General features: G+C 61.5%; 1 protein-coding gene across 5 annotated transcripts in view; it reads left to right on the forward strand.

The window, feature by feature from the left end:
• The window catches only part of NAV1 (neuron navigator 1), a 75,305-nt gene that overhangs the window by 44,959 nt on the left and 5,581 nt on the right, over positions 1 to 24,765 (forward strand). For 3 of the 5 annotated variants that reach the window (XR_010425203.1, XM_064636021.1, XM_064636017.1), the window contains 23 exons: positions 3,320 to 3,685; positions 14,530 to 14,668; positions 14,873 to 15,170; positions 15,540 to 16,233; positions 16,336 to 16,794; positions 16,998 to 17,039; positions 17,204 to 17,352; positions 17,962 to 18,132; positions 18,691 to 18,743; positions 18,908 to 18,931; positions 19,021 to 19,098; positions 19,294 to 19,377; positions 19,538 to 19,649; positions 20,264 to 20,385; positions 22,158 to 22,354; positions 22,441 to 22,603; positions 22,742 to 22,916; positions 23,131 to 23,228; positions 23,346 to 23,441; positions 23,596 to 23,755; positions 23,854 to 24,089; positions 24,186 to 24,340; positions 24,527 to 24,598. Coding sequence is in view for 4 of the 5 variants with exons in the window: in XM_064636021.1 (XP_064492091.1) it covers positions 3,320 to 3,685; positions 14,530 to 14,668; positions 14,873 to 15,170; positions 15,540 to 16,233; positions 16,336 to 16,794; positions 16,998 to 17,039; positions 17,204 to 17,352; positions 17,962 to 18,132; positions 18,691 to 18,743; positions 18,908 to 18,931; positions 19,021 to 19,098; positions 19,294 to 19,377; positions 19,538 to 19,649; positions 20,264 to 20,385; positions 22,158 to 22,354; positions 22,441 to 22,603; positions 22,742 to 22,916; positions 23,131 to 23,228; positions 23,346 to 23,441; positions 23,596 to 23,755; positions 23,854 to 24,089; positions 24,186 to 24,340; positions 24,527 to 24,598 (4,143 nt within the window). In the remaining variant the exon portion in view is untranslated. The remainder of the gene's footprint in view (positions 1 to 3,319; positions 3,686 to 14,529; positions 14,669 to 14,872; positions 15,171 to 15,539; positions 16,234 to 16,335; positions 16,795 to 16,997; positions 17,040 to 17,203; positions 17,353 to 17,961; positions 18,133 to 18,690; positions 18,744 to 18,907; positions 18,932 to 19,020; positions 19,099 to 19,293; positions 19,378 to 19,537; positions 19,650 to 20,263; positions 20,386 to 22,157; positions 22,355 to 22,440; positions 22,604 to 22,741; positions 22,917 to 23,130; positions 23,229 to 23,345; positions 23,442 to 23,595; positions 23,756 to 23,853; positions 24,090 to 24,185; positions 24,341 to 24,526; positions 24,599 to 24,765) is intronic. The other 2 variants (XM_064636018.1, XM_064636020.1) reach the window with 2 other exon arrangements.

Here is a 24,765-nt window from a genome sequence, read left to right on the forward strand (position 1 = left end):
TGTGCCCACTCAGGTTTGGATCAGAGGCTCCATCCCCATCCCTGACTCAGTTTCTCTGCACTGTGTAGGGTGATGATGGAGGAACCCTCAGCCAGAGCCCAGGAGCAGAGGTGGGATACCCTGGGGTGCCCTGCCCAGACTGGGACCAGGGGATGGCAGTGCTGGGGACAGGGTGAGCAGTGTGTGGGGAACCAGAGCACAGTGTGTGTGCTCAGGGTTCTCTGACCACACCTGGGACTGCCTGTGTCCCCCCGGGTCTCTCACTTGAGCCCCGCAGGGTTTCTGCTCCTCTCTGGATTTGCAGAGGCTGTGTGGGCGGCAGACGGTTGGGAAAGTGAGGATGTGGGAACATCCTTCTCCTAGAGTGTGTTGCCACCTCGTGGTCTCCCTCGATCCTGAATTTTGTCTTGGGAGGGACAAAAAGCTGCAGCTTCCTCCCACCCTTCAGCCCCCTCTCACCATTACAGACCTTCCTGTGTCACCCCTCAAACAGCCTGGCCCAGGATGAAGGAGCCCCTTCATCTCCCTTTTCATCACCCAAAATTTCTAGATCTTTGCTCATCCTTGCTGCACTTCCCAGATCTTTTCTGAGCCAGGAGCAGCAGAGCGCTGGGGTGGTGGTATTTGCATGGGGCCATAACAATATTCCCCGAGCTGACCATTTGCTGTGATTGTCCATTACAGCTCTGCCATCCCTTTGCTTGGCACAGGAGCTGGGTCAGAGCCTGGCACTGCCCACACTGAGCCAGGCCTGCGTCGTGTTCACCTTCATTGGTTTCAAACTTCACCCCCCTCCTCGCCCCAGCGCTCGGCTCCTTTGGAAATCCTTCATCAGCTCGGGTCTTAGGGAAATAGGGCAAGGATATTAAGGGTGATTAAATTAGCATTGCTGGTGGGATTTGACTCTTCACTCTCACTTCCTTTCCTTGATGAGCTCTGAATACATCACGTGGTGGAGGCCTCAGCTGCATCCCTACCACAGACTAAAATGGGTATGGATAGCCCAGGGATCCCTACCCCTGCACTCTGTCCCTTTCAGCAGGACTTAAATATGTGAGGATCTTCCCTCTTATCCCATGGTGGCTGAATTTATTTGGAAGCTTTATTTTATTCCGGTAGCCCATAGCAGCCTCAGCAGCTCCCTACATTCCTCCAGGAGCTTGTCCGTGGCTGTGAGCCAGACTTTCCTTTCCTAAAACTGTGTCAGCTCTTCCCTGGTACGTTGTAATTACACACATACCCACTCATTCTGCTCTTGAGAACACTTCCTACAAGTCTGTCCAATACAGATGTCATCTGCCATTCTCTGGATGTCCCTGCATCACCAGTGTGCTGTAGCCACTTTGGGCTCTCTCTTTATTCCTTCCACAAACTATTCCTCAAATTTCTCTTGTTCTCCTCACTGTGTTCTTCCATCCAGTGGTTTTGCTCTTCCCTCGCTAGGATGCAAGTTGATTCCTGAAAGACGTCACTGTGTTCCTGGCAGTCTTTGCACCCAGCTGCAGGGCTGCATGAGCTTCTCAGAGGCTTAGAGAATCATGGAATCACAGGCTCATTTAGGTTGGAAAAGGCCTCTAAGACCATCGAGTCCAGCTGTTCCCCTAGCACTGCCATGTTCGCCATTAAACCATGTCCCCAAGTGCAACATCCACACGTGTTTTGAACACTTCCAGGCATGGTGACTCCAGCACTGCCCTGGGCAGCCTGTGCCAGGGCCTGACCAGCCTTTCTGTGAAGAAATTTTCCCGGTATCCAACCTGAACCTCCCCTGGCATAACTTGAGGCTGTTTCCTCTCATCCTGTCCCTTGTTCCCTGGGACCAGAGCCCAACCCTCACCTGGCTCCACCCTCGTGTCAGGGAGTTGCAGAGAGCCAGAAGGTCCCCCTTGAGCCTCCTTTTCTCCAAGCTGAGCCCCCCAGCTCCCTCAGCTGCTCCTGCTGCTCCAGCTCCTTCCCCAGCTTAGTTGCCCTTTGCTGGACACACCCCAGCCCCTCAATATCTTTCTTGTCATGAGGGGCCCAGAACTGAACCCAGGATTTGAGGTGAGGCTTCTGTTCCTCCTGCTCAGAGATGTGGTTGGCATCTGCTCTGAGCTGCCGGCAGCACATCCTTTGTGCTACCAACAAAAACAAACCCCTTTTAGCTGCCCCTTTTAGTTCCACTTTAACAAACTTCCTAATTTTTTTCTGTAGTTCCCTGTTTTAGATTCAGTGCTGCAGCCAGGGTTTGGCTTTGGGTGCTCCTGCAGGAACGTTTAATCCAAGCTAGGGAATAATTTGCTGATAGTAGCGTTTGGAGCCAATTTGAGGGCTGTGGGTTCCCAAGAAGCTGCTCCAAGAAGTAATCATTTTTGGTGCCTAAATTTAGTCTCAGCATCACTGTTTGCCCAAAATATATCCCGAAGGGTGTGGGGAGTGATGAAACTCCCTGTTCCTGAAGCACTCATGGGCTCTGGGATGGATGAAGAGCACTACACTTGTGGGCAGCCCCTGGGGCCGGGCAGTCCTGTCTTGGGGAGTCCCCTCTGGCCCAGATGTGGTGGTTCACTCTCCATAGGCTCAGTGTGAAACACTGCTGCAGGGACCTGGTCCCTGGTTTGTCCCTCAGCAACGTTTTGCTCACAGCCTCTGCTCCCTGGCATGTCCCGCTGCCACATCCCCTGGGATCGCTGCTGCCACCCCTACTCGTCCTGTCCTGTGGGTCTGGAGTGATATTTGGATGCAGATGTTGAAGTGCTGGGAGGGAAGTGGCTGAGGAGGAGCAGCCCAGGCACAGGGAAGCATGTCTGGGCTTTCCACTGAAGGTGTCCTATTATTGGGGTTCAGCACAGCTGGGGTTCAGGGCCAGGGCTGCTCTCTGGGATAGTGTTGACCCCTCTCCCAGGTGTGTTTGCTGCCAGCCCTGGTGGCACCCCTGGCCCTGCTCCAAAGTGGGTGGGCAGAGCCATGGTGGAACATTGTCTTTGTGGGGTGATTGGGGCTGTGGGAGGCACAAAGCCCCCATCACACCTCCTATCCTGCTCCACTGTCCCTGGGGAGACAAGGGAACCACTAGACACTGGTGCTGTGGATGTCCCAGTGGGTCTTGAAGTGGGGGACACTGGGCTGGCACCAGGCAGGCTAGGAGGGGACCAGCTGAGATGAAGGAGCCCAGACCAGTGTCCCTGTGCCCACACTGCTGGCCTTGCCTGGCTGCCTCAAAGTGGGCAGTTTTGGTTTCTGAGCACTTGCAGCTCCAGTTTGGGGGGGGTGAGGCAGGGCACAGACCTCCATTTCCCCCCATGCCCTGCCCTAACACCCCGCCCCCCCATCCTCGCAGCTCCCTGGAGATGACCTGCTACGACAGCGACGAAGCCAACCCCCGGAGCGTCTCCAGCCTCTCCAACCGCTCCTCCCCGCTGTCCTGGCGCTATGGGCAGTCGAGCCCGCGCCTGCAGGCAGGGGACGCGCCGTCGGTCGGGGGGACGTGCCGCTCCGAGGGCACCCCCAGCTGGTACATGCACGGGGAGCGGGCGCACTACTCGCACACCATGCCCATGCGCAGCCCCAGCAAGCTGAGCCACATCTCCCGCCTGGAGCTGGTCGAGGCGCTGGACACCGACGATGTGGAGCTGAAGTCGGGGTACATGAGCGACAGCGACCTCATGGGGAAGACGCTGACGGAGGATGACGACATCACCACAGGGTAAGTGCCTGCGCTGGGGTCGTGCCTGGATTGGGGCTCTCTAGGAGGTTTCCCAGGCGGTGGGAGACACCTGGCACAGTGGGGATGGGTGGAGGAGCACGTAGATCACAGCCAGTCCGGCTGGATCGTGTCCCCACATCCCAGGAGATGTCTTCCCACTGCCACTGCTGCTGTTGCTGGGGCAACTGGGACTTCTTGGGGCTGATGCCCCTCCGAGTTGGGATGAGCTGATCTCCCGACATATGAGAAGTGTCTGGCTTGATCTGGATGTTACCAGAGCAGGGGGCTGAGAAAAGCACATGGTCTGTGGCTGCAGGACCCTTGAGCCAAAGGCCTGCTGGGGTGAATGTTGCTGCTTTCAGAAATGCTCTCACCAGTGAGTCAGAGCTGCTTCCTGCGACCCTGGCACTGTGGGGATGCCCTGTGGCTGAGAGTGCTGGTGGCCTGTGGTGGGACAGGCTGGGTCAGTTCTCAGCACCCCAGGGAGAAGTGAGCACCAAGGTGTCACTGCTGATGGGTGGCACTGGGTGTGCCACTGAGCAGGGTCCCCTCCTTCTGGGACCCTCATCAGCCTCCATCCCTCCACCCATGGGGCCCGGGGCATCTTCTGCCAGATGGGCACAACACAGCACACCCAGGGCTCACATTTTCTTTCCAGATGTGTCCAGCTCCTGCTGTGCTGTTGAGGTTCCCCTGACTCTGGCAAGGGTCCAGGGTTTGAGCATGTTGGAGGTTTCCTGTTTCAGCACAGGAGATAAATAACTCAGGCATTTGAGCTGTCCCAGAGCAGGAGGAGGTATTTGGCCTCCTGACAGTGCTGCTCTGGCCCTCCTGGGGTGCCTGTAGTCACGTCAGCTTGGTGCAGAATAGATCACAGCCCCTGGCTTTGCACACATCCTGGGGTCAGCACTCCCCAGATATGGCCCGGAGGCACGTGTTGCAGTTGTGCGGGGGACACGCTGTTTCTGCTGGCCTCTGCCCCTGCCAGTTGTGCAGGGGACACACTGTTTCTGCTGGCCTCTGCCCCTGCCATGCTCCAGCTCAGGGGTGAGAGTGTCTGTAGCACTGTGGGTGTCAGACCCATCCTTCCCATAGGCATGTGGGGTTACCTTGGGGGCTGCCGTGGGCTTGTGAACAGGGAAGCTTTGTGCTGGCTCAACATGGACTCTTTTGGAGATTGTAACCCATTGCCAGAGATGGCACATGGCACATGTCACCTTTTGCTGCTGGGCACTGGTCCGCTGGGTATGATGGGCAGTGAGGTGGATTTGGGCTGCCCTGGAGGGCTGGGTTCTTGTCAGGGCTGGCTGTGGGGATGAGGGGCTCCACCACTCCCCATCTCCTTGTCTCATCTTGGTGCTGCTCATGCAGGCAGATGACCTTGGGGTGCCCTTGGCTTCAGAGGCACTGCTGGGAGGGGTGACCAGAGCATCATTTTGTCTCCATCAGCCCCTGAGCAGGTGGAATGTGGGCAGGGGGAGGGACCCACGGTGGCTCAGCCCTGCGCTACTCCAGGCAGGATTTACTTCTCCTCTGGGAAGGGACAAGCTCTGGGGATGGAGCCCTGCATGGCTGAGCCTCTGAGAGGCCCTGGCAGCACCACAGTGCCCTGGTGTGGGTGAGGCTGTCAGTGATGCTGCGTGCCACAGTCCTTGTTCCTGCACAGAGTCCCCAGCATGATGCTCTGGATATGCCTCAAGTTCCCTGCTGTGCTGTACCAGAGAGAGACTGGGTGCTCTGTGCTTGCTGCTCTGTGCTGGGTACCCCTCCCCAGGGTGGTAGCACAGGACCCCCTAATCTGCAGGGACATGTCCTGGGCATGAGCTATTTTGCTGGGATGTTGTGGGCATGCAGGGCTGTGTAGTGACCTAGTCACACCTCCATCCCCTATGGCCCCACAGCAGGACTTGGGGGGGTCCTCAGAGTGGGCAGCATGGCAGGTCCTCTGTCCCCAGGGCATGGGTGCCAGGGGACACCAGAGTGCCTTGTCCAGGTGTCTGGGCAGTTGGTGCAGAGCCAGGGCAGGAGAGCAGGGGCATCCCCTCCTATCCAGAGCCAGGTGGGACAAAGAGCTGCCTTGCTGGCCAGGAGCACTCACCCTGCACATCCCCTCATCCATCCCCCCCCCTTCAGCCAGCACATCCCCTCACTCAGTGCATTCTCCTCAGCCAGTACATCCCCTCACCCAGTGCAGCCCCTCATCCATCCTCCCCTCATCCAATGCATTCCCTCACTCAGTACAGCCTATCATCCATCCTCCCCTCACCCAACGCATCCCCTCACCCAGTACAGCCTATCATCCATCCTCCCCTCACCCAACACATCCCCTCACACAGTGCATCCCCTCATCCATCCTCCCCTCACCCAGCACAGCCCCTTATCTGTCCTTCCTTCATCCAGCGCGGCCCCTCACCCAGCACAGCCCCTCACCCAGCACAGCCCCTCATCCAGCACAGCCCCTCATCCAGCTTCCTCACTGGCTCTGACCTAGAAAGCCACCACCGCCCCAGGCCCCATCTCCCGGTGCCGCTAATGCACCGGGCAGGAGCCGCGTGCTGCAGATGGGGCCGTCAGCCCCCAGCCCGGCCGCGGGGCAGCGGCCCCTGCACGGCGCCGGCGCTCGCCCGGCTTGTAGGGCAGTAGGTCAGAGACGGCTCAGAGGACACGGTGACACGTCCCTGTTGGAGACATGAGGGGCTGTGGGATGCAACACAGCATCCCCATGGCTCGGTAGGGAAGCAGCCTGGAAGGAGCGAGGGCTGAGGTAGGTGAGGCACCGCCGGGGCAGGGGTGCTGCCTGTGGGGTGTTGGGGTGGATTCAGCTGGGTGGAGACTGGGGTGAGCCCAGCCAAGGAGGCAGTGGGGGACCTGGGGCCCAGCTCAGAAAGGGAGTGGGATAGTCAGGTTTGAGCAGGGATTGGCTGGGGACATCCAAGACCCCAGCATCATTCCTGTGTCAGCCAAATGTGCCGGCATCCTGGCTCCTCGTCCAGCCATACCTGCGTCCATCAGCCTGACACTTCTTCCAGCGGCAACCTGCAGCCGGTTTCAGGGGGTGGAAAGCTCTGGCTTTGCCCCCCCAGTTTGGCAGCACATCCCTGCTTTTGTCCCTGGTGTCACCATATCCTCCTTGTGCTCTACAGCAGGGCAGAGACCTGGCACAGGGAATGCCCACCAGGATGCACCTCGGGGTGTCGGAATGGATGGAAGGAATGATGCTGCTCTTCTGCCCTGTCCTGTCTCTCCTTGGGGCCTGGACAGGGCATGGGTAGAGACAGCACCCAGCCCTGGACTGTTTCTCCAGCAGTGAAACATCTTTGCTCCCTTTCTTGGTCAACTCTGATTCCCACTTGCCACCACTCAGTGGCTGTTTGCTGTTCCTTGCCCAATGCCTGTTCCAGGAGGGGTGTGGTGCCACCAGTGACACTTTCCCATCTAGGCTGAGGATGTTTCTTGGACGCTGGAGGTCACCCCACCAATGTCACCCCACTGGGAGGTCCCCAAGGGACCTTTCTGTCTGCATGGCCACAGTGTGGGGCCCACAGTGCCGCAGCATGGGCACCTTTCCGTGCAGACCTGCACATGAACTGGGCAGTGGTGAGGAGCAGGAGCAGGGATGTGCAAGCCAGGTTTACCCTGGTTTTGCTCTGGCTGTGCCCTGCATGTCTGAGCAGTGCCACCACAGTATGGCTGCACATTGGTGTGTCTCTCCTTGTGCTGTGTGTGCTCAGGACCTGACCTGTCCTGGGTGCTGGTGCAGCAGCACCCCCAGGTGTTCCCTGGGTCACAGTGGGGAGTGAGTGGGATGCTGTGAGGCTTTGCTGCAGTTGGAGCTCGTGGGGTGCAGAGAGAGTGAGCAGGGCTGGCTGCTGAGTCAGCTCCTTCTGTTGCGGTGGCTGCGGGAGCAGTGATGGTCTCTTGTGCACTGCAGGGCTGTGGCGTGGGGGCATCACTCCAGAACCAGTCCCTGGGGCTGTGCGTGTCCCCTGGGGCTTCCAGAGCCCTGAGGGGGGAGTCTTTGTGTGACCCTGGGACCAGTGTGATTTGAGGATGTCCTTTTGACCTTGTTAGAGGTGGATCCCACCACAGCTATGGCAGCAACTGGTTAGCCAGGTACTGCCCTGACTCTGCTCGTGGGCATGACATGGAGCTGAGGCAGCAGCTTTTGGCATTGGGACTGTGGGGCATGTATGTCCAGCTCATGGCACACCTCATGGCACTGTCCAAAGCCACCGTGGTGGTGCTGCTGGCAGCCGGGTGCTGCAGGGCCTGTGGTCCCCTCCAGCAGGGCTGGGGGCTGCCAGCAGCATCCTCCTTGGAGGGATGCTCTGGAGCTGACACCCGCCGTGCTCGGGCTGGCCTGACTCTGGCTTCCTCACAGCTCCTCGGGCTTGGCGCAGCCCGGAGGCGGGAGCAGATGTTTGGCTTGGCTCCCCAAGAGCAGCGGGGGAGTGGCCGCCCTCCTCTCCTGCTCCGAGCAGGATTGGTGCTGGTGCCTGTTCCCTTCCCTTAAACGCCCCTCGCTCAGCTTTGGCCGGTCTGGGATGACCCCTCGCCCTGTCCCAGCGAGCCTGTGAAGTCATTTCTCGTCGGGGACATCCCATGGGGCACGTCTGTGGCCCTGCACGTGGCCTGGCGTGTGTGTGGGGCCCCGGCCTGGCCAGCTGAGGAGGGATGTTGGATAAATATTTGCTGGGCTGTGCCGTGTGCCAGGCTTGGCGGGTTCCTCCCATCTGGGGATGGGGGATGTTCCCAGAAGGGGGCCCCAGGACCCCGCTGGGCACCACCACCATTCCAGTGCCTTCCTCTGCCCTGCTCTTCAGCAGCTCTGTACCGTGGGGTTTGGATCCAGGTCTCCAGTGCTAAACCCTGACCCCTTGGGTCTGTGGCAGCGGCTACACGAGGCATGTTTTGGGAAAGGGATTCTGGGCTTGTGGGACTCGGGGATTCAGGGCACCTGGGGGTCAGCACACGCCCAGGATGTGGGAAGCTGCTGGCTCCTGTGACTAGTTGGTGGGGCTGGATGCAGACAGAGGTGCCGAGCCCGGGGCTTGGCCTCACACACCCACATGCCCTGGGGAGAGCTGCTAGGGGGAATCTGCCCCCCAAACCCACCTGCCTGTCTGCTTGCTGCCTGGGGACCTCAAGACCTGGCTTTGCCACGTGCCACGTGCCACCCTACTGCCTGTGGAGGGGTCTTGCTGCTGTGAGCTGAGGTGTCCGAGGTCACTGGCTTGTCCAGACAACAGGGAAAAATAGGAATTTCGCAAGCGGGCTGAGTCACACCGCTCCCCACCCCGGCACTTCCCTGGGGCTCTCCGAGCACCACACGCAGCTGCTGCAGCCCCCACGTGCCACGGTGGCCCTGACCGAGGCTTTGTGTGTCACCGTAACTGCCAGTGGAGATCCCCACACCGGGACACGCTTCCTCTGGGGTTTCCACCACTTGGGTGGGTTACAGGGGTGACCCCTCATTGTCCCTCACAGTGGGGCCAGCTAAGCTTGCAGCTGCACTGACATGGCGGCCAGGAGAGTGGTTGGGGCCCGTGGCTAATGTCACTGCAACGGGCAGGGAGTGCTGGCTGACCCCCCATGGCCTCAGCCTCGCTGCCTGTGGGAAATCAGAACCCACTATTACTGTGGTTGGTGGTGCAGAGCTGGGATGGAGGCACAGCCTGGCTGCAGTCCCCTGTGCAGGGACCATACACACTCAGGATTCCCCTGGGGGGAGTGCCCAGGACTCCTCAGGGCCCTGGGGGGCCAGGGACCAGATACTGTGCTGCCTGGAGAACGAGGTGCTGGATCAACTGCAGGATGTGATGTGCTGATCCTCTACTGCTGGATGAGCTCAGGCAAGTCAGATCCCCCTTCCCTACCTCAGTTTCCACATCTGGCAGGTCCCTGCAGCCCCCTGTGCCTTTGAGCATGGCTTCAGTGAAAGGTGCCAGATGCCAGTACCCAAAATCCAATCAGAAAACACCCAGGGTCAGGGTAGCCTGGCTCTCTGCAGGGGCTGGCACTATATGAGAGGGTACCTGGGGGTCTGGGAGGGTCCTGGAGGGTACGGAGGGGCTTAGGGGGCTGTGGGGATCCTAAGGGAGTCAGGGAGGAAGTGATGAGTGTTGTGATGCCCTGAGGTGGTTTCTGATGTGGATGTGAGGGGGAAGCAGAGCCCCCCTTGCCCGTGCCCATGGGGAGCCCCCAACCCTCCCAGAGGGATTTATGCAGCTAATTGGTTTTTCTGCCCCATTAAGTGGAGGAGAGGGGGAGGGTGGGAAGAGTCCCGGCTGTGCCTCTGCTTTCCTCACTGCTCCTGCCTCAAGTCACAGCATAAGGCTGGGGCTGGGGGCACCGGTGCCACAGAGCCCCCTTGGTGTCAGTGAGCTGCCGATGTGGGGTGTGGGACCCCCTGGTGCAGGCCCTGCACTTCCTCCCCTGTGACAGGAGGAAAGGGCCAGGGCAGACCAGGAGGGACTCGCTTTCATCCAGGGTGGGCTTCAGGCAGGCAGTTGGGATCCAGCAGGACCAGCCTGGCAGGGACACGGGTGTCAGGAGCCCCCACTGGTTCCAGCGGGTCTATCTGGTGCACAGACAGGTGTCTGCCAGTGTGAGACAGGTGAAACGGGGAGAGTTTGAACCTTGGGCCACAACAGCAACCTCCGCTGAGAAATGGGCTGGGGATGCTCCTCTGCATGGGGTCAGTGCCAGTGTTGGTGCCAGTGGGGCTGCTGTGATCAGCAGCGATTCTCTGCTGTCATCTCACAGTGGGCCCGTGGCTCTGGCAGGGTCAAAGCTGCCTGTCCCGGGGGCCATTGTGCTGGACTGTGCTGGGCTGTGCCAGGCTGTCTCCCCTTGCCACCCTGGATGTCCCTAGCCCAGATTTGGGCCCAGCTGAAGCTCCTCTGACACTGCCCGAGCTGGCCGTGGCAGGGCTGAGGCAGCTGGCCAACAGAAGAGGAGGGAAAGGACAGTGTCTGGCATCGTGCCAGGCTGGAGGGACCATGGGGATGCAGTGCTGGGTGGGCTGTGCTGCCCCGTTGGCACACGTGGCTGTGGAGCTGACACCCCACTGCAGGGCTGGCTGCCTGCAGGAGGTATTGGGGACCTCACCATGAGCTCTGGCCAGGGGTTGGTGGGTGCGAGCAGGAGCTGATCAGTAGGGACAGGGATGGTCGGGTACCCCTGGCCAGCTGTGCCGTGCCGTGCAGTGCTGGGGCAAGCACTGTGCAGCGAGTGATAGGGCAGTGAGGAAGGAGCCAAGAGGCGTTGCCGTTTCTTCAAGGAAGGAATTACTTATTTCCCAGCCTGCAGGGACTGGGTCTGTCTTGCCAAGGCTGCAGTTAACTCTCTCTGCCCACTATGGCCGGGCTGGTGAAGGTGTCCCAGTTGTCACCATCCTGGTGAGGACCCTACCCTGCAGTGTGGTTCCTGCTCTGATGTGTGAGAGAGAAAAAGGACAAAAATAGGGATTTTGGTTGATGAAGGGCAGAGCAGGGTGGGCGTGGGTGTCCTTACGGGGGGTGTGCACTGGGATTGCTGGGAGCAGCTGTCCCAGCACCCCACAGTGGGACCCACAGTGGGAGGTGGTTCCTTTGGGGAGGGAGAACAGGGCGGCTTGGGGGGCACTGGGACCAGTCCGAGGGATGGCCTTGGTGTCACATTGTGGGCTGGACTGGGGGGCACTGGTGCTGCCTTTGGGTGTGTGAGTGATGGCCTGAGGGCTCCGGGGGTAGCTGGGGGGATGCTGGGCTGAGGTTGGGGGACACCGGGGACCGGGCTGGGGGGCAGGATGTGCAGACACGGGCGCGGGGCAGGAGGCTGGGGCGGGCGGGGTTGAGAGCCGGGACCCCGGGCCGGTCCCGGCGGGGTCGAGGCGGGGCTGGGGGACGGCGGAGGGGGCCCCGGTGCCGCTGCCGCTTTAAGGCGCGGGCAGCGGGGCGGTCCCGCCGCCCCCCGCCCCTCTCGCCCGCCCGGCGGGGCCGCGCCGCACCGCACCGCGGGCAGCACGATGCTGCGGGCGGGGAGGCCGCGCCGCGCCCCGCGCCTCGCCAGCAGGTACCGCGCGGGCACGGGGACGGGCACCGCACCGCACCGGGCGGGCGGGGGCGCGGCCGGAGCGCGGCCCCGGCAGACAAAGCCCCGCGCCCCGGGGCCGCTCCGCGGGCGGTGCTTTGTCTCGGCCGCGCTGCGAGGGGGGGGGAAAGGGGGGTCGGGGCAGCGCGGCCGCGCCCGGGACCGCGACATCGGGGCCATCGCGGGGGCTCCCCTGGGCACCCCAGTCCTCCGCCCCGGCCCCCGCCCCGCACCTGCAGCGCGGCTGGGCCGAGCCCCCGTAGGGCTCCCGCGACTCCGGTGCCCCCGGCCGCGCTGACCCCGGGGCTGCCGAGCGGGGCGCTCCGAGCCGGGGCGCGGCCGGGGTGGAGCGCAGCGGAGCATCCCCGCGCACCGCGCCGTGGGGCAGGTCCATCCCCCCCTCCCTGCCGGTGCAGCCGCCTCTCCGGGCCGGGGATGGGGCCGGGATCTGCATCCCCGGGGCCGTGCCGGGGCCATCCTGTCCCCGGTGGATCCCATCCTGCCCCCGATGGGTCCCGCCCACCCGCCAGCGCCGCCGAGCGCGGCAGGACGGACACGTTGCCCTTGAGCATCCGCGTCTCCGGGAGCTGTAGCGGGGCTGCCTGCGAGGGGGTTCGGTGCGGGGCCGGCTGCGGGAACTCGGAATGGCTCTGGGTAAGATGGAGAGGATGGAGCACAAAGCAGGGGGTGCGACATGGCTGCCCCCCGTTTGGGGGTTCAGGGGGGCACTCGAGGTGCCAAGACTCGGCTTTGCTCCAGGAGTTTGGGCTCGCCGAGGAGCCAGTGGTGCTGTGGTTGAGGCTTTTACTGCTGTGCTGCCTGTGACATACACGTGCCAGTTTGGGGGATCCCTCAATGTGCCAGCCATGTGTCTCATGAGAGAGTCAGAGTCACTCCCACAGAACGCAGCTGGCTCCCTCACCTCACCCCAGGCTTTGAGTGTTTTTGGGATGTCACCTGTGACCTTCCATGTTGTCCTTCCTTGGCACTGGGTTGCCAAGGAGGATCTGGGGTCACCTCCTGCCCCAGCTCAGCCCCTGACCCTGTGCCCCTTTCCCTGTTGCTCTCTGGGTGCCTGGGGCCAGGGCAGCAAGGGTATGCCATATGTGGCTGGAAGAATATTTGGGGTTTCTCTGCCAGGTCCCAGAGGCCAAGCTGAGACACCCAACGCTCTGTGTAGCCCCAGCCATGTCCTTGCAGGATGTGGCTCTCCTGAAGCCTGGCCTCACTCCAGCACTGCCCGCTGGGAGAGGAGCTTTGCTGTGGGCTCTGGGGTGGGAATTTCTGTCCCGGTGGGAAATCACCCCCAACACAGGGCTGTTGGTGAGAGATGCTTGGAGCTGAGCAGCTCTGCAGTACATCCCAGGCACATGGTCCTAGTGAAATCCCTTCCTGGGCAGCAGCACCTGTGGGTTCTATCCAAGAAGTTGATGTGGGGATGTAGGGAGCTGTGTCCATCCTGGCTCTGGCCGGTCTCTGATGAACTCTTTCCTGATGGAAAGAGCAGGACACACAGTGCTGGTCATAGGGTGCTGGAGCTGCCTGTGTTGCTCCATCTTGGGCTTTGGGGCACCCTGGAGGGGATGGTGATGACTGTTGCTTGTGCTCTGGCACTGCAGTTGGCACAGGTGCCCTCTCCTCTGCGTGGCTATGCTGCCCTGTCCCCAGAGTCAGTGTCACTTGAATGACATGAAATGGCTTTACCAGTTGCTGGGGCTCTGGTGTTCACTGGGCTTCTCCTGCACCTCTCTGGCCCCAGCATAGAGAAACAGGCATCTCCAGTAGGGACTGGGGCTGGCTGCAACCCCCCAGCTCTGCTCCTGCACTGCAGCTTGTTACAGAATCATGGCATGGTTTGGGTTGGAAGGGACCTTAAAGCTGATCTTGTTCTACCCCTTGCCATGGGGCAGGGACACCTTCCACTAGACCACGTTGCTCCAAACCTTGTCCAGTGTGGCCTTGAACAATTCCGGGGGTGGGGCAGCCACATCTTCTCTGGGCAACCTGTTTCCAGTGTTGTCTCCCCCAGCCTCCCCCAGCCCCTTGGAGGCTGCAGGGCCTTGCTGACCTACTCAGCTGCTGACCTGAAAGGGGCCATGCTCATCCTGCTGGAAGGTGCACCGTGCCCGTCTGTGCCGGATCGCCATGGGCACAGCCCTGCGCTGCGGAGCCGGCTGGGCCCGTGGGGCGCCTGGGCAGCTGCTGCCCCAGCATGGGCTGACTGACGGCCCTGCAGACGGGGTCGTGCGTGCTCAGCTGAGCCCCGGCACGGAGCAGCCGCCTCGACATAGCAGCGGTGCCCAGACCTGCTGCCTGTGGCTGCTGGGTGTGGAGAGGGGGAGGTGGGTGGGGGCCACCCAAGGAAGGGTGGATGCTTTGGGACGGCTGGTTTGTTTATTCCAGCGGTCCTACCCTTTCCGACAATCCCAGCCCTCTTGGTGGGGCGTGTCGCTGGGGGTTTGGTGCCAGCTGTGGCGCTGCCAGCCCTGTGGTGTGGGTGCTGACTTCCCTGCCCTGCACAGGTACCCTCTATCCCCCCCCAAAGCCCCCACAGGGCCCTAATGTAGGGTCACTGGGCCTTGTGTGCCAGTGGTACACTGACCCCATCCCGGGCTGACTGGAGACAGCTGTGGCCCTTTCCTACCTTGTTCCTGCCATGGGCACTACCAGGAGCTGGTTTTCGCCCCAGCAGCTCCTGGAGCAGGGAGGCTCCTGGAGGTGGTGGGACCCACTGGGCTGGGCAGGGATCTGATGCTGTCTGTCCCTTGCAGCTGGGATGAGAGCAGCTCCATCAGTAGCGGCCTCAGCGATGCCTCTGACAACCTCAGCTCAGAGGAGTTCAACGCCAGCTCCTCGCTCAACTCCCTGCCCTCCACCCCCACCACCTCACGCAGGAACTCGGCCATAGCGGTAGGTGCCAGCAGCACCCAGACCATTCCCGGCACTGGTTCTGACCTGGTGCCACTGCCTCGGCAGGAAAGAGGGGATGGAGTATGCCAGTTTTGGAAAACAGGCATGGCACAGGGTGTCTGGTGCATCCTTCTCCCAGCTGGCTTTCTGGGGATGGGTTTGGGGTGGGTGCCAGGAGCACCCCTGACTCTGCTCTGCCCACAGCTGCGCACAGACTCGGAGAAGCGCTCGCTGGTGGAGAGTGGGCTGAGCTGGTACGGTGAGGGTGAGGAGAAGGCGCCCAAGAAGCTGGACTACGACAGCAGTAGCCTCAAGATGGAGCATGGCTCCTCCAAGTGGCGGCGGGAGCCCTCGGATGGCGGTGAGGAGGGGCCCAAGGGCGGTGAGCTGAAGAAGCCTGTCAGTCTGGGCACCCCGGGCTCCCTCAAGAAGGGCAAGACCCCTCCAGTGGCTGTGACCTCCCCCATCACTCATACAGCCCAGAGCACCCTCAAAGTGGCAGGTGAGACCCAGTTTGGGCAGGGTCCCTCTTCTCCAACAGGGAGAGGGTTAGGTGATGTCTTTGTGCACCTTCCAGAGCACATCAGCCATGGGATGCCCTGTGGCTGTGCTCAGTCCCAGGAGCTGGCCGTGGCTGGAGGGGGGTACAGGGCTGTGTGTCCCTGCAGGCAGGCTGGGGGTCTGTGCCTGCTCCATGGCCTCGAGTCCACATACCAGGCTGGGGGCTCACTGGGTGCACCAGGGACCTGGCATGTCTCTTCTTCTCCATCACATCCCTGCATCTCTGATGCACATGTCCTGTCTGGGCTAGTTCACTCCCAAATGTCCCCAAAGCCTCCCGGGACACTAACCTGTCCTTCCCTGCCACTAGGCAAGCCCGAGACCAAAGCCACTGACAAGAGCAAGCTGTCTGTGAAGAGCACGGGCCTGCAGCGCTCCTCCTCCGATGCCGGCCGTGACCGCACCGCTGATGCCAAGAAGCCCCCGTCGGGGCTCACGCGCCCCTCGTCCTCCAGCTCCTTTGGCTACAAGAAACCAGCCCCTGCCACCGGCACTGCCACTGTCATGCAGGCTGGGGGCTCAGCCACACTCGGCAAGATCCAGAAGAGCTCTGGCATCCCCGTCAAGCCAGTCAGTGGGAGGAAAACAAGCCTAGATGTCTCCAACGCAGCTGAGCCTGGGTTCCTGGCCCCAGGGGCTCGCACTAACATCCAGTACCGCAGCCTGCCCCGGCCCGCCAAGTCCAGCTCCATGAGCGTGACTGGTGGCCGCAGCGCAGCCCGGCCGGTCAGCAGCAGCATAGACCCCAGCATGCTGAGCACCAAGCAGGGCAGCATCTCGGTGTCACGGCTCAAGGAGCCGTCCAAGATCAGCGCCGGCCGTGGGACACCGGCCCCTGTGAACCAGACAGACCGCGAGAAGGAGAAGGCCAAGGCCAAGGCAGTGGCACTTGACTCTGAGTGCGGGACACTGAAGAGTGTCAGCTCACCTGAGAGCACTCCGAAAGCCCAGGCCAACCTCCCGCCAGTGGCCAAGGTGGCTGAGCTGCCCTCCACACCTCTCAGGTATGGTCCTTCCACACCTGAGGGCAGCAGGTGCCTGGCATGGCTGTGCTCAGCACCAGCACCTGAGTCTCACCTGTTTCCTTACCCATTTTCCCCCTCCAGAACGGCTGCCAAGACCTATGCGAAGCCTCCCACCCTGGCCAACTTGGACAAAGTCAACTCCAACAGCCTAGACTTGCCCTCCTCCAGCGAGCTGCACCCTCCTCACACTGCCAAGCTCCAGGACCTGCACCCGACCGGCGGGCACCTGGCACCCTGCTTCAGCCCCAGCCCTGCCCCCATCCTCAACATCAACTCAGCCAGCTTCTCTCAGGGCCTGGAGCTCATGGGCGGCTTCAGCGTCCCCAAGGAGGGCAGGATGTACCCCAAGCTCTCTGGCCTGCACCGCAGCATGGAGTCCCTGCAGATGCCCATGAGCCTGCCCAGTGCCTTTTCAGGGGGCAGCACCACCACCACCACCCCTGCTGCTGCACCCCCTGCCAGCACGGAGGAGGAGGAGGAGGAGGAAGAGGCAGGGGAGCTGGGCTGGAGCGGAAGCCCCCGCCTCACGCATCTGGACAGGTATGGCTGGAGAAAGGGTTGGGTCTCTGGGGCACCTCCATGGGCTCAGATCCATCCCTGCTGTTCTGCCATGACCTTTACCTGCTTCAGACCCTCTTCCTGCTACATTTCTGGGGAAAAGCCCCCTGTCTCTGCAGCTCAATCCCCATGGCTTCTTCCCTCATCTCTGCAGGGATGTCATTCAGTTTTTCCTTCCCTTCCAGTGTCAACCGCGACAGGAACACCCTGCCCAAGAAAGGGTTGAGGTAAAAGAGCCCAAATCACTTTTGGATGGTGCTGGGGAGAGAGAGAGGGCATGTGGAGCTTTCCAGGGCAGTGCCCCTGAGCTGAGGAGGCTGGGCTACAGCACACTGGGCAGGATCTGGGGCGGTCCTCGTCGATCTCACCGTGTCTGTCTGCGGCTCCTCAGGTACCAGCTGCACTCCCAGGAGGAGGCCAAGGAGCGACGCCACTCGCACGCCATCAGTGGGCTCCCAGAGTCGGACGAGCAGCAGGACCTGCCCTCGCCCCCTGCCCTCCCCATGGCGCTGGTTGGGAAAGGTCCACTCACCAGCATTGGTCAGTGCCCTCCGCTGCCGGTCCCCAGCCCCCTTCCTTCCTTCTGCCTGTGCTCCCCTGGTGCCTCCCTGGGTGCTGCTTTTCTCCTTGCCCATGCTCAACACCCAGCGCCTGGTGCTTGTGGTGCTAGGTTGGGACCAGGGACGTCCATCACCTCTGCTTCAGGGCATCCCATCCACCTTTGGGGCTCAGTCTGTGGTCCCTGCTCCTCTGAGTGTACCCAGTGAGGCAAGGGGTGAGCCCTGTCTTGCACTCACCAGGAGCTGCATGTTCCTGGCAGGTTTGGGGAGTCCAGACGGACAGGTTGGGGCAGCAGGCTGGAGTCCTGCAGCTGCAGGTGATGGTCTCTGGTGTGGTGGTGCCCACTTGGCCCTGGAGTGATGGATTTGTTCCTCAGCCCAGTGGTTACCTTGGTGCTAGTGTCCAGGTCTTCCCAGCATCAACCTGCCTTTTAGCTTTCCCCCAGCCCCTCCCTGCTTTGGGACCACAATCCCTGCTTCCTTGCTGCATTCCAGTTCTTGTGGATCGCTCCCAGCCCTGCTTCCCCATCCCGATCCCAAGTCCCCAGTGTGACTCTGAGCCCGCTTCCTCCCTGCTTTCTCCTTGCAGTGAGCCCCACTGCCACCGCAGCCCCGCGGATCACCCGCTCCAACAGCATCCCCACCCACGACTCCACCTTCGAGCTGTACAGCACCTCCCAGATGGGCAGCACCCTCTCCCTGGCCGACAAGCCCAAAGGCATGATCCGCTCGGGCTCTTTCCGGGACCCTGTGGACGATGGTGAGAGTGTGCTACGCTCCTGCCCAGGCAGAGGAGGCTCCAAGGGTGCTGGGGGGGCTCCCTGCACACTTGTCTCTTCCTACTGGTGCTACAGCACTATCGGATGAGTCAGTGCATCCCATCCTTGACATCAGAGAAGGGATAGCAGTCCTGAGGGGCCTGGTGGACTCCTCTGTGCTGGCATCTGCCCCAGGCCACAGCCCACTCTGACCCCCCTGGGTGTCCAGTGTCCCTGGGTTGGCCCCAGGGTGCTGTGGCACTGGGGAGGAGGGAACCCAAGCAGCCAGGGAGGGTGGCAGAGCCCCCGAGCTCAGTCAGAGAGGAGGGTACAGGTGGAGGGTGGTGTTCCCTGCCACGTGCCCAGGGAGTTCAACAGCCACGCACCAAGAAACGGACAGTGCTGAGCAGCTGCTATCCTCCCCTGTGCCTTCCCCAGGCCTCTCAGAGCCCCCCACCACTGAGAGCACTGTCCCCTGCGCCCTGCTGTGCCCTGACCTGCGGCCCCTGGGGTGCCACTGTCCAAGGCACCCTGACACCCTGGATTTTCCTCTGTTGCAGTTCACGGATCGGTGCTGTCCCTGGCCTCCAGCGCATCCTCCACTTACTCCTCCGTAAGAGCTGCCTCTGTGCTGCGCTGCTTTGTGCATGGCTGGGGGGTGTGGGTGGGATCGGGGGGGCTCTGTGCATGCCTCTGCCTGATGCTGAGCCTGTCTGTGCCTCACTGCCCCCCTGACTGCCTGCCTCTGTCTGCCTCTCTCTGCTCTCATGCTGCCAGGCTGAGGAGAAGATGCAGTCTGAGGTGAGCCCACACCCTTTGCTCGTGCCCACTCCTGCCCCCGGTGAGGGCAAGCACCCAGCCCCCCTCATCCCTCCACTCTCTCCCCACAGCAAATCCGGAAGCTGCGCCGTGAACTGGAGTCCTCACAGGAGAAGGTGGCCACGCTGACGTCCCAGCTGTCTGCTAACGTGAGTCCCCACGGGAGCTGCTGCAGGACACAAACACTCTGTCCCTGCAGGGCACAGGGCTTGTGCTGGATGTGCCCGTGGGAGCCCTGATTTCCCCCTTCAGCCTCTTGTATCCCACGCCTGGCAGTGGGTGCTGACCCAGCTGTGGGTGTTGACCCCCGTGTGGGTGTTCACCCGTTTCTCCACTTCTCCCAGGCCAACCTGGTAGCGGCCTTTGAGCAGAGCCTGGTTAGCATGACATCCCGCCTGCGGCACCTGGCTGAGACTGCTGAGGAGAAGGTGAGTGCTGTCGGGGTACTGAGCAGGCACTGGTGGGGCTCATGGGGTGGGGGGTGCTGGACTTGGGTGATGCTACAGCAATGTCTGTCCCAGGGGTGCTCTTGGGGTGGGCCCTGCACCTTTGGGATGCACTCCATGGCTCCCGGCTCTGTTCCCCCAGGACACGGAGCTGTTGGACCTGCGAGAGACCATTGACTTCCTGAAGAAGAAGAACTCGGAGGCCCAAGCTGTGATCCAGGGTGCCCTGAATGGCACTGATGTCACCCCCAAAGGTAAGGCATGATGCTGCAGCTCCCCACACAGGGATGCAGCCCTTCCTGAGCTGGGCTGCTCCTGCTGGGGCTGGCGCAGGGCCCCAGGGCACACTCGCTCATAGGGGGAGCTCCCATGGCAGCAGGGTTCCCTGGGCAGCAGCTCTTTCACACATGAGACCCCTGAGCATCTGAAGCCAGGGTTGGACAGCCAGAGCTGTCACCACAGCAGGTCTTGATGCTCGTGTGTAGGAGAATGAGGTGGTCATCCTCCCCGGGACACGTCCTCGCCAGGCCCTTTGCTGACAGCCAGTTTTGGCTGCTGATCTTGCCTTTGTTCCCATAAATGCTGTTTCAAGCCCTGAAACCCCAGTGTGGGTGCAAGGTGCTGGCAGGGAGGTTGACTGGGACAGCAGCAGGATGATGTGTGCTCTGGGCATCTCTCTGGGGTTTGAGGCAGTGCCCATATGGTGTCTGAGCCCCACGTCATTATTACAAAGAGAGCTCAGAAGGTGTTGGGTGGGAGGAGGGACGGGGTGCAGGGAGGGGGAGTGCAGGATGCTCTGGTACTGGGACAGTTGCAGGTAGCTGATCCCTCCTTTCCCAATCTCTCCTGCTTCCCTGGCTGACCCCAGAGCTGCGCATCAAGCGGCAGAACTCCTCCGACAGCATCTCCAGTCTCAACAGCATCACCAGCCACTCCAGCATCGGCAGCAGCAAGGATGCCGACGCCAAGAAGAAGAAGAAGAAGAGCTGGGTGGGTTGGATGGGGCGTTTGACGTGAGGCGTGGGGCTTGGGGAGCCACTGGCAGGGTCTGCTTGGGGTCAGCCCCACAAACCAGCTGCTCTCAGTGTACCTTGGCCTCATGGTGTTGCTCTCCTTTGTCCCCTGGGGACAGCAGTGATGAGGAGTGTGTAGCCACCATGGACACATTGGCTGGGACTTCTCCTGTCCCTCTGGGAGTTGCCCAGCCCTGGCTCTGCATGCCTGCTTCCTTGTGTTTTCCCCTGTCACCCTCCTGCCTGCAGGCTCTGGCAGTGTGGGGGGCTGTACACCTCAGCCAGGCAGCCCCTTCCCAGCACCAGGCAGCTCTGGATGTGTGATTAAGTCTTGCTTTATTTTGTTTCTCTCCCCCTATGCTGACCTCAACCCTTTTTTTCCAGGTTTATGAGGTAAGTCCCATGCCGTCCCCTCCACCACATGCTGTGCCCGGCCAGGGCCCTTGCTCCATTTCATGGGATGGTGCTCATACACTCCCCATCCCATCCATCCCACTGGCCCTAACCTCAGCACAGGCCATCCTGGATCCCCAGCCAGGTTGTGCCCACCTTGGCTGCTTCCTTGGATGCTAAGGCGAAACAGGCACCCACAAGAAGGGTTTTAACTGCCCAGAGGCAGCAGGAAGGGCTCAGTTGGGACCTGTCCCCTGGATGGGAACAGTCCCCTTCTTGCCCAGGGAAGGCAGGTGCTCTCCTGACTCCCTGTAACTGGATATTTTGGGATGGGGATCCCCCTGCAGCCCTGCCTGTGGCACTGGGGGCACTGGGTTGGGGCACTGCCCATCTCTGCATCTCCAGGGCTGCTTGATGTGACCCCAAGTGCCTCTGTCCCTTCCAGTACCCATGTGGGCCCCAGCACTCCTCTGCTCCCACCACCAGCAGAGCTGGATACCCGCTTTTTTTTACATTGAAATGCAACAATTTTGATTTTTGGGACACCCCAGAGCAGCCTGCCAGGTGCCTGTGGGGATTGGGATGGATCCTGTGTGTTCTCCATCCCTTCTTCCTCCCATCTCCCCTCAGAGCAGGCCCTGGTGCTCACAGTGTGAGTTTGGGATGCTGTCCTAGTGCTCTTCCACAGGCTGATGGAACCCAGATCCAGTTTGGTCCCTGTGCAATGTCCATTGTCCTCCCTGGCCTCAGCCCACCTCTCACCCACCCTCTGCTCTGTGTGTGCTGTGTGCATGCTGCATGCCCAGCCGGGACCCCCACGGAGGGCTGGCTGCCCTGGCTGCCCCTCTGCGCTTCCAGCAGGGCCCACGTGGCAGAGGGAGGTGTGGGGCAGGACCCAGCTCTGCAGTGGCTGGAGTGAGGGACGTCCCCCTAAACACTGCTTGCTGGGATGACTGTGGTGGGGTGAATGTGAGCATGGATCAGCCTGTTCCAATGAACTAGGGTGCTGGTGCTGTGCCTGGACATTCCAGTGTAGGTGCTGGTGGGGAGCAGGGTCAGGAGATGTTATGACCAGGATGTGGGTCCTGCTCTTTGGGTCTCTGATGCCATCCAGGCTGGGGTGAGTGTTCCCCAAAGGGCTGTGCACCCCATCCTTCTGCTGTGCCAGCAGAGTAGGGTTGGGCTGGAGCCCAGCATGGTGGTGGGGCACAGTGCTGCCTCGGTGGTGGGTATGGTGGCACTGGTCCCAGCTCAGACTGTGGGTTCTGGGCAGATGGGACAGAACCAGGCCAGGTCTCTGCTTGCGAGGCTGGACTGTCAGGCTGTCTCTAACAAGAACATTTCCCTCTCCTGTAGCTACGCAGCTCCTTCAACAAGGCTTTCAGCATCAAAAAGGGCCCCAAATCAGCCTCATCCTACTCAGACATCGAGGAGATTGCCACGCCAGACTCGTCGGCCCCCTCCTCCCCCAAGCTGCAGCATGGCTCTACAGAAACTGCCTCGCCCTCCATCAAATCCTCCACCTCCTCCTCTGTGGGCATCGATACAGCTGAGTATGTGGGGCCAGGGAGAGCCAGTCGTGGGGGCTGCAGGCTCCTGCCCTGGACATGTGCAAGATGTGGTGTTTCCCTTGGCCCAGGCTCTTCCAGGCCCACAATGAGGGCGAGCCGGAGAAGAAGGAGGTGTCTGAGCTGCGGTCAGAGCTGTGGGAGAAGGAGATGAAGCTGACAGACATCCGCCTGGAAGCCCTCAACTCGGCCCACCAGCTGGAGCAGCTGCGAGAGACCATGCACAACATGCAGGTGAGGACCCCTGCCAGGAGCCTGGCTGCTCTCAGTACCTGGGTGCCCACAGTCCCTGTGCCCCCACAGCCATGCTGCCCCCCAGGGTGCTGCTGGCATCCAGCTCCTCACCCTGTGCCCTACCTGCTTCTCCCACAGCTGGAGGTGGATCTCCTGAAGGCCGAGAACGACCGTCTCAAGGTGGCCCCGGGGCCCTCAGCAGTGCCAGGCTCTGTTCCCAGCCATATCACAAGCACATCAACCTCCTCTTCACCGCGGCGCTCCCTGGGTCTCACCCTTGGCCATGCCTTCAGCCCCAGCCTGGCTGATGCAGGTAGGGGTGACAGAGCTGCTGGCAGACAGGGAAGGGCTGGGACAGGGAGGTGTGTGTGGTGGGAATGTGCTGCTGCTCACCTGGAGTGTGCAGGGGATCTGTTGTGCTGCTGATGCCACCATTGGCCACAGCAGGATTTGGCTCTGGCTGGGCAGTGGCCAGGCTCGGTGGCTGGGCTCTCCTTGCTGGCACAGCCTCACTGCTCTGTCCCCAGACGTGTCCCCCATGGACGCTGTCAGCGCTGGCACCCAGAAGGACGAGCTGACGCTGCGGATTGTGGTGCGCATGCCACCCCAGCACATCATCAAGGGGGTAAGTGTGGGCTCTGTGGGGACCCTGACCTGTCCCTGTGTCATGGCTCTGGCCAAGGGCCCTCTTGGGGGTTAGACGTGGTGCTCCAATGCTGCATACCTCTGCTTTGGCTCCTAGGACCTCAAGCAGCAGGAGTTTTTCCTGGGCTGGACCAAGGTGAGCGGGAAGGTGGACTGGAAGATGCTGGATGAGGCTGTCTGCCAGGTCTTCAAGGTAGGAGCATGAAGAGCCCTCTTGGAGAGCCATCCTTTGATACTGCTCCACCATGCCTGATGTTCCCTGGCCCAGGTCCTTCTCAGCTGTCTTGGAGCTAGCTGCTCTCTGACAGCCCTCAGGGGCACTGACAGCTCTGTCCTTCTCCACACAGGATTACATCACCAAGATGGATCCTGCATCCACGCTGGGGCTCAGCACCGAGTCTGTCTATGGTTACAGCATCAGCCACATCAAGCGGGTGCTGGACACGGAGCCACCAGAGCTGCCACTGTGCCGCCGGGGCCTGACCAGCGTCGTGGTGACACTCAAAGGTCAGTGTGGCAGAGGGGCTCTGTTGCTGTGCCATGTCCGTGCTCTCTCACGGTGTCACAGGGTGTGAGCAGGACCCTCAGCCCTCCCCTGCCTGCAGGCTTGAAGGAGAAGTGTGTGGACAGCCTGGTGTTTGAGACACTTATCCCCAAGCCCATGATGCAGCACTACATCAGCCTCCTGCTGAAGCACCGCCGCCTCATCCTCTCGGGACCCAGTGGCACCGGCAAGACCTACCTGACCAACCGCCTGGCCGAGTACCTGGTGGAGCGCTCGGGTCGGGATGTCACCGAGGGCATCGTCAGCACCTTCAACATGCACCAGCAGTCCTGCAAGGTGAGGGCAGCAGTGTCCCTGTCCACGCTGCTGCCATGGTCCCTGTGGCCATCATGCCGTGGCCCCACACCTGACACCCGGCCCCGTTCATTGCAGGACCTGCAGCTGTACCTGTCCAACCTGGCCAACCAGATCGACCGGGAGACAGGCACAGCGGATGTGCCGCTGGTGATCCTCCTGGACGACCTCAGCGAGGCGGGCTCCATCAGCGAGCTGGTCAACGGCGCGCTCACCTGCAAGTACCACAAATGGTGAGAGCCCCCTGCACCCTTCCAGCACAGCCCCCAAGGCACACACGTGCTCCCCGCTGCTCCTGGTGACATCCCTGGGCTGTGGGAATGAGACTGCACGTGTCTGCTGTGTCCAGATCAGCTCTGCCACGGGCAGGGGTGACATGGAGGCTTTCTTCTCATGGATTTTGTCTATCACTCACTCAGCCCATACATCATCGGGACCACCAACCAGCCTGTGAAGATGACCCCCAACCACGGCCTCCATCTCAGCTTCAGGTGGGAATTGCACATCCCTGGTGACCAACCCTGTGGAGTTGTGGAGGACAGAAGCCGTTACTGACCACTGGGCGGTTCTGGGGTCACATCCTCTGTCTGGGGGCCATTATGAGGACTGAGCCCCAGGCCTGTCCCTGCCACCCCAGCAGGCCCTGAATCCCCAGCCT

This window comes from Pseudopipra pipra, chromosome 25 (genome assembly GCF_036250125.1).
Source record: "Pseudopipra pipra isolate bDixPip1 chromosome 25, bDixPip1.hap1, whole genome shotgun sequence".
NCBI lineage: Eukaryota > Metazoa > Chordata > Aves > Passeriformes > Pipridae > Pseudopipra > Pseudopipra pipra.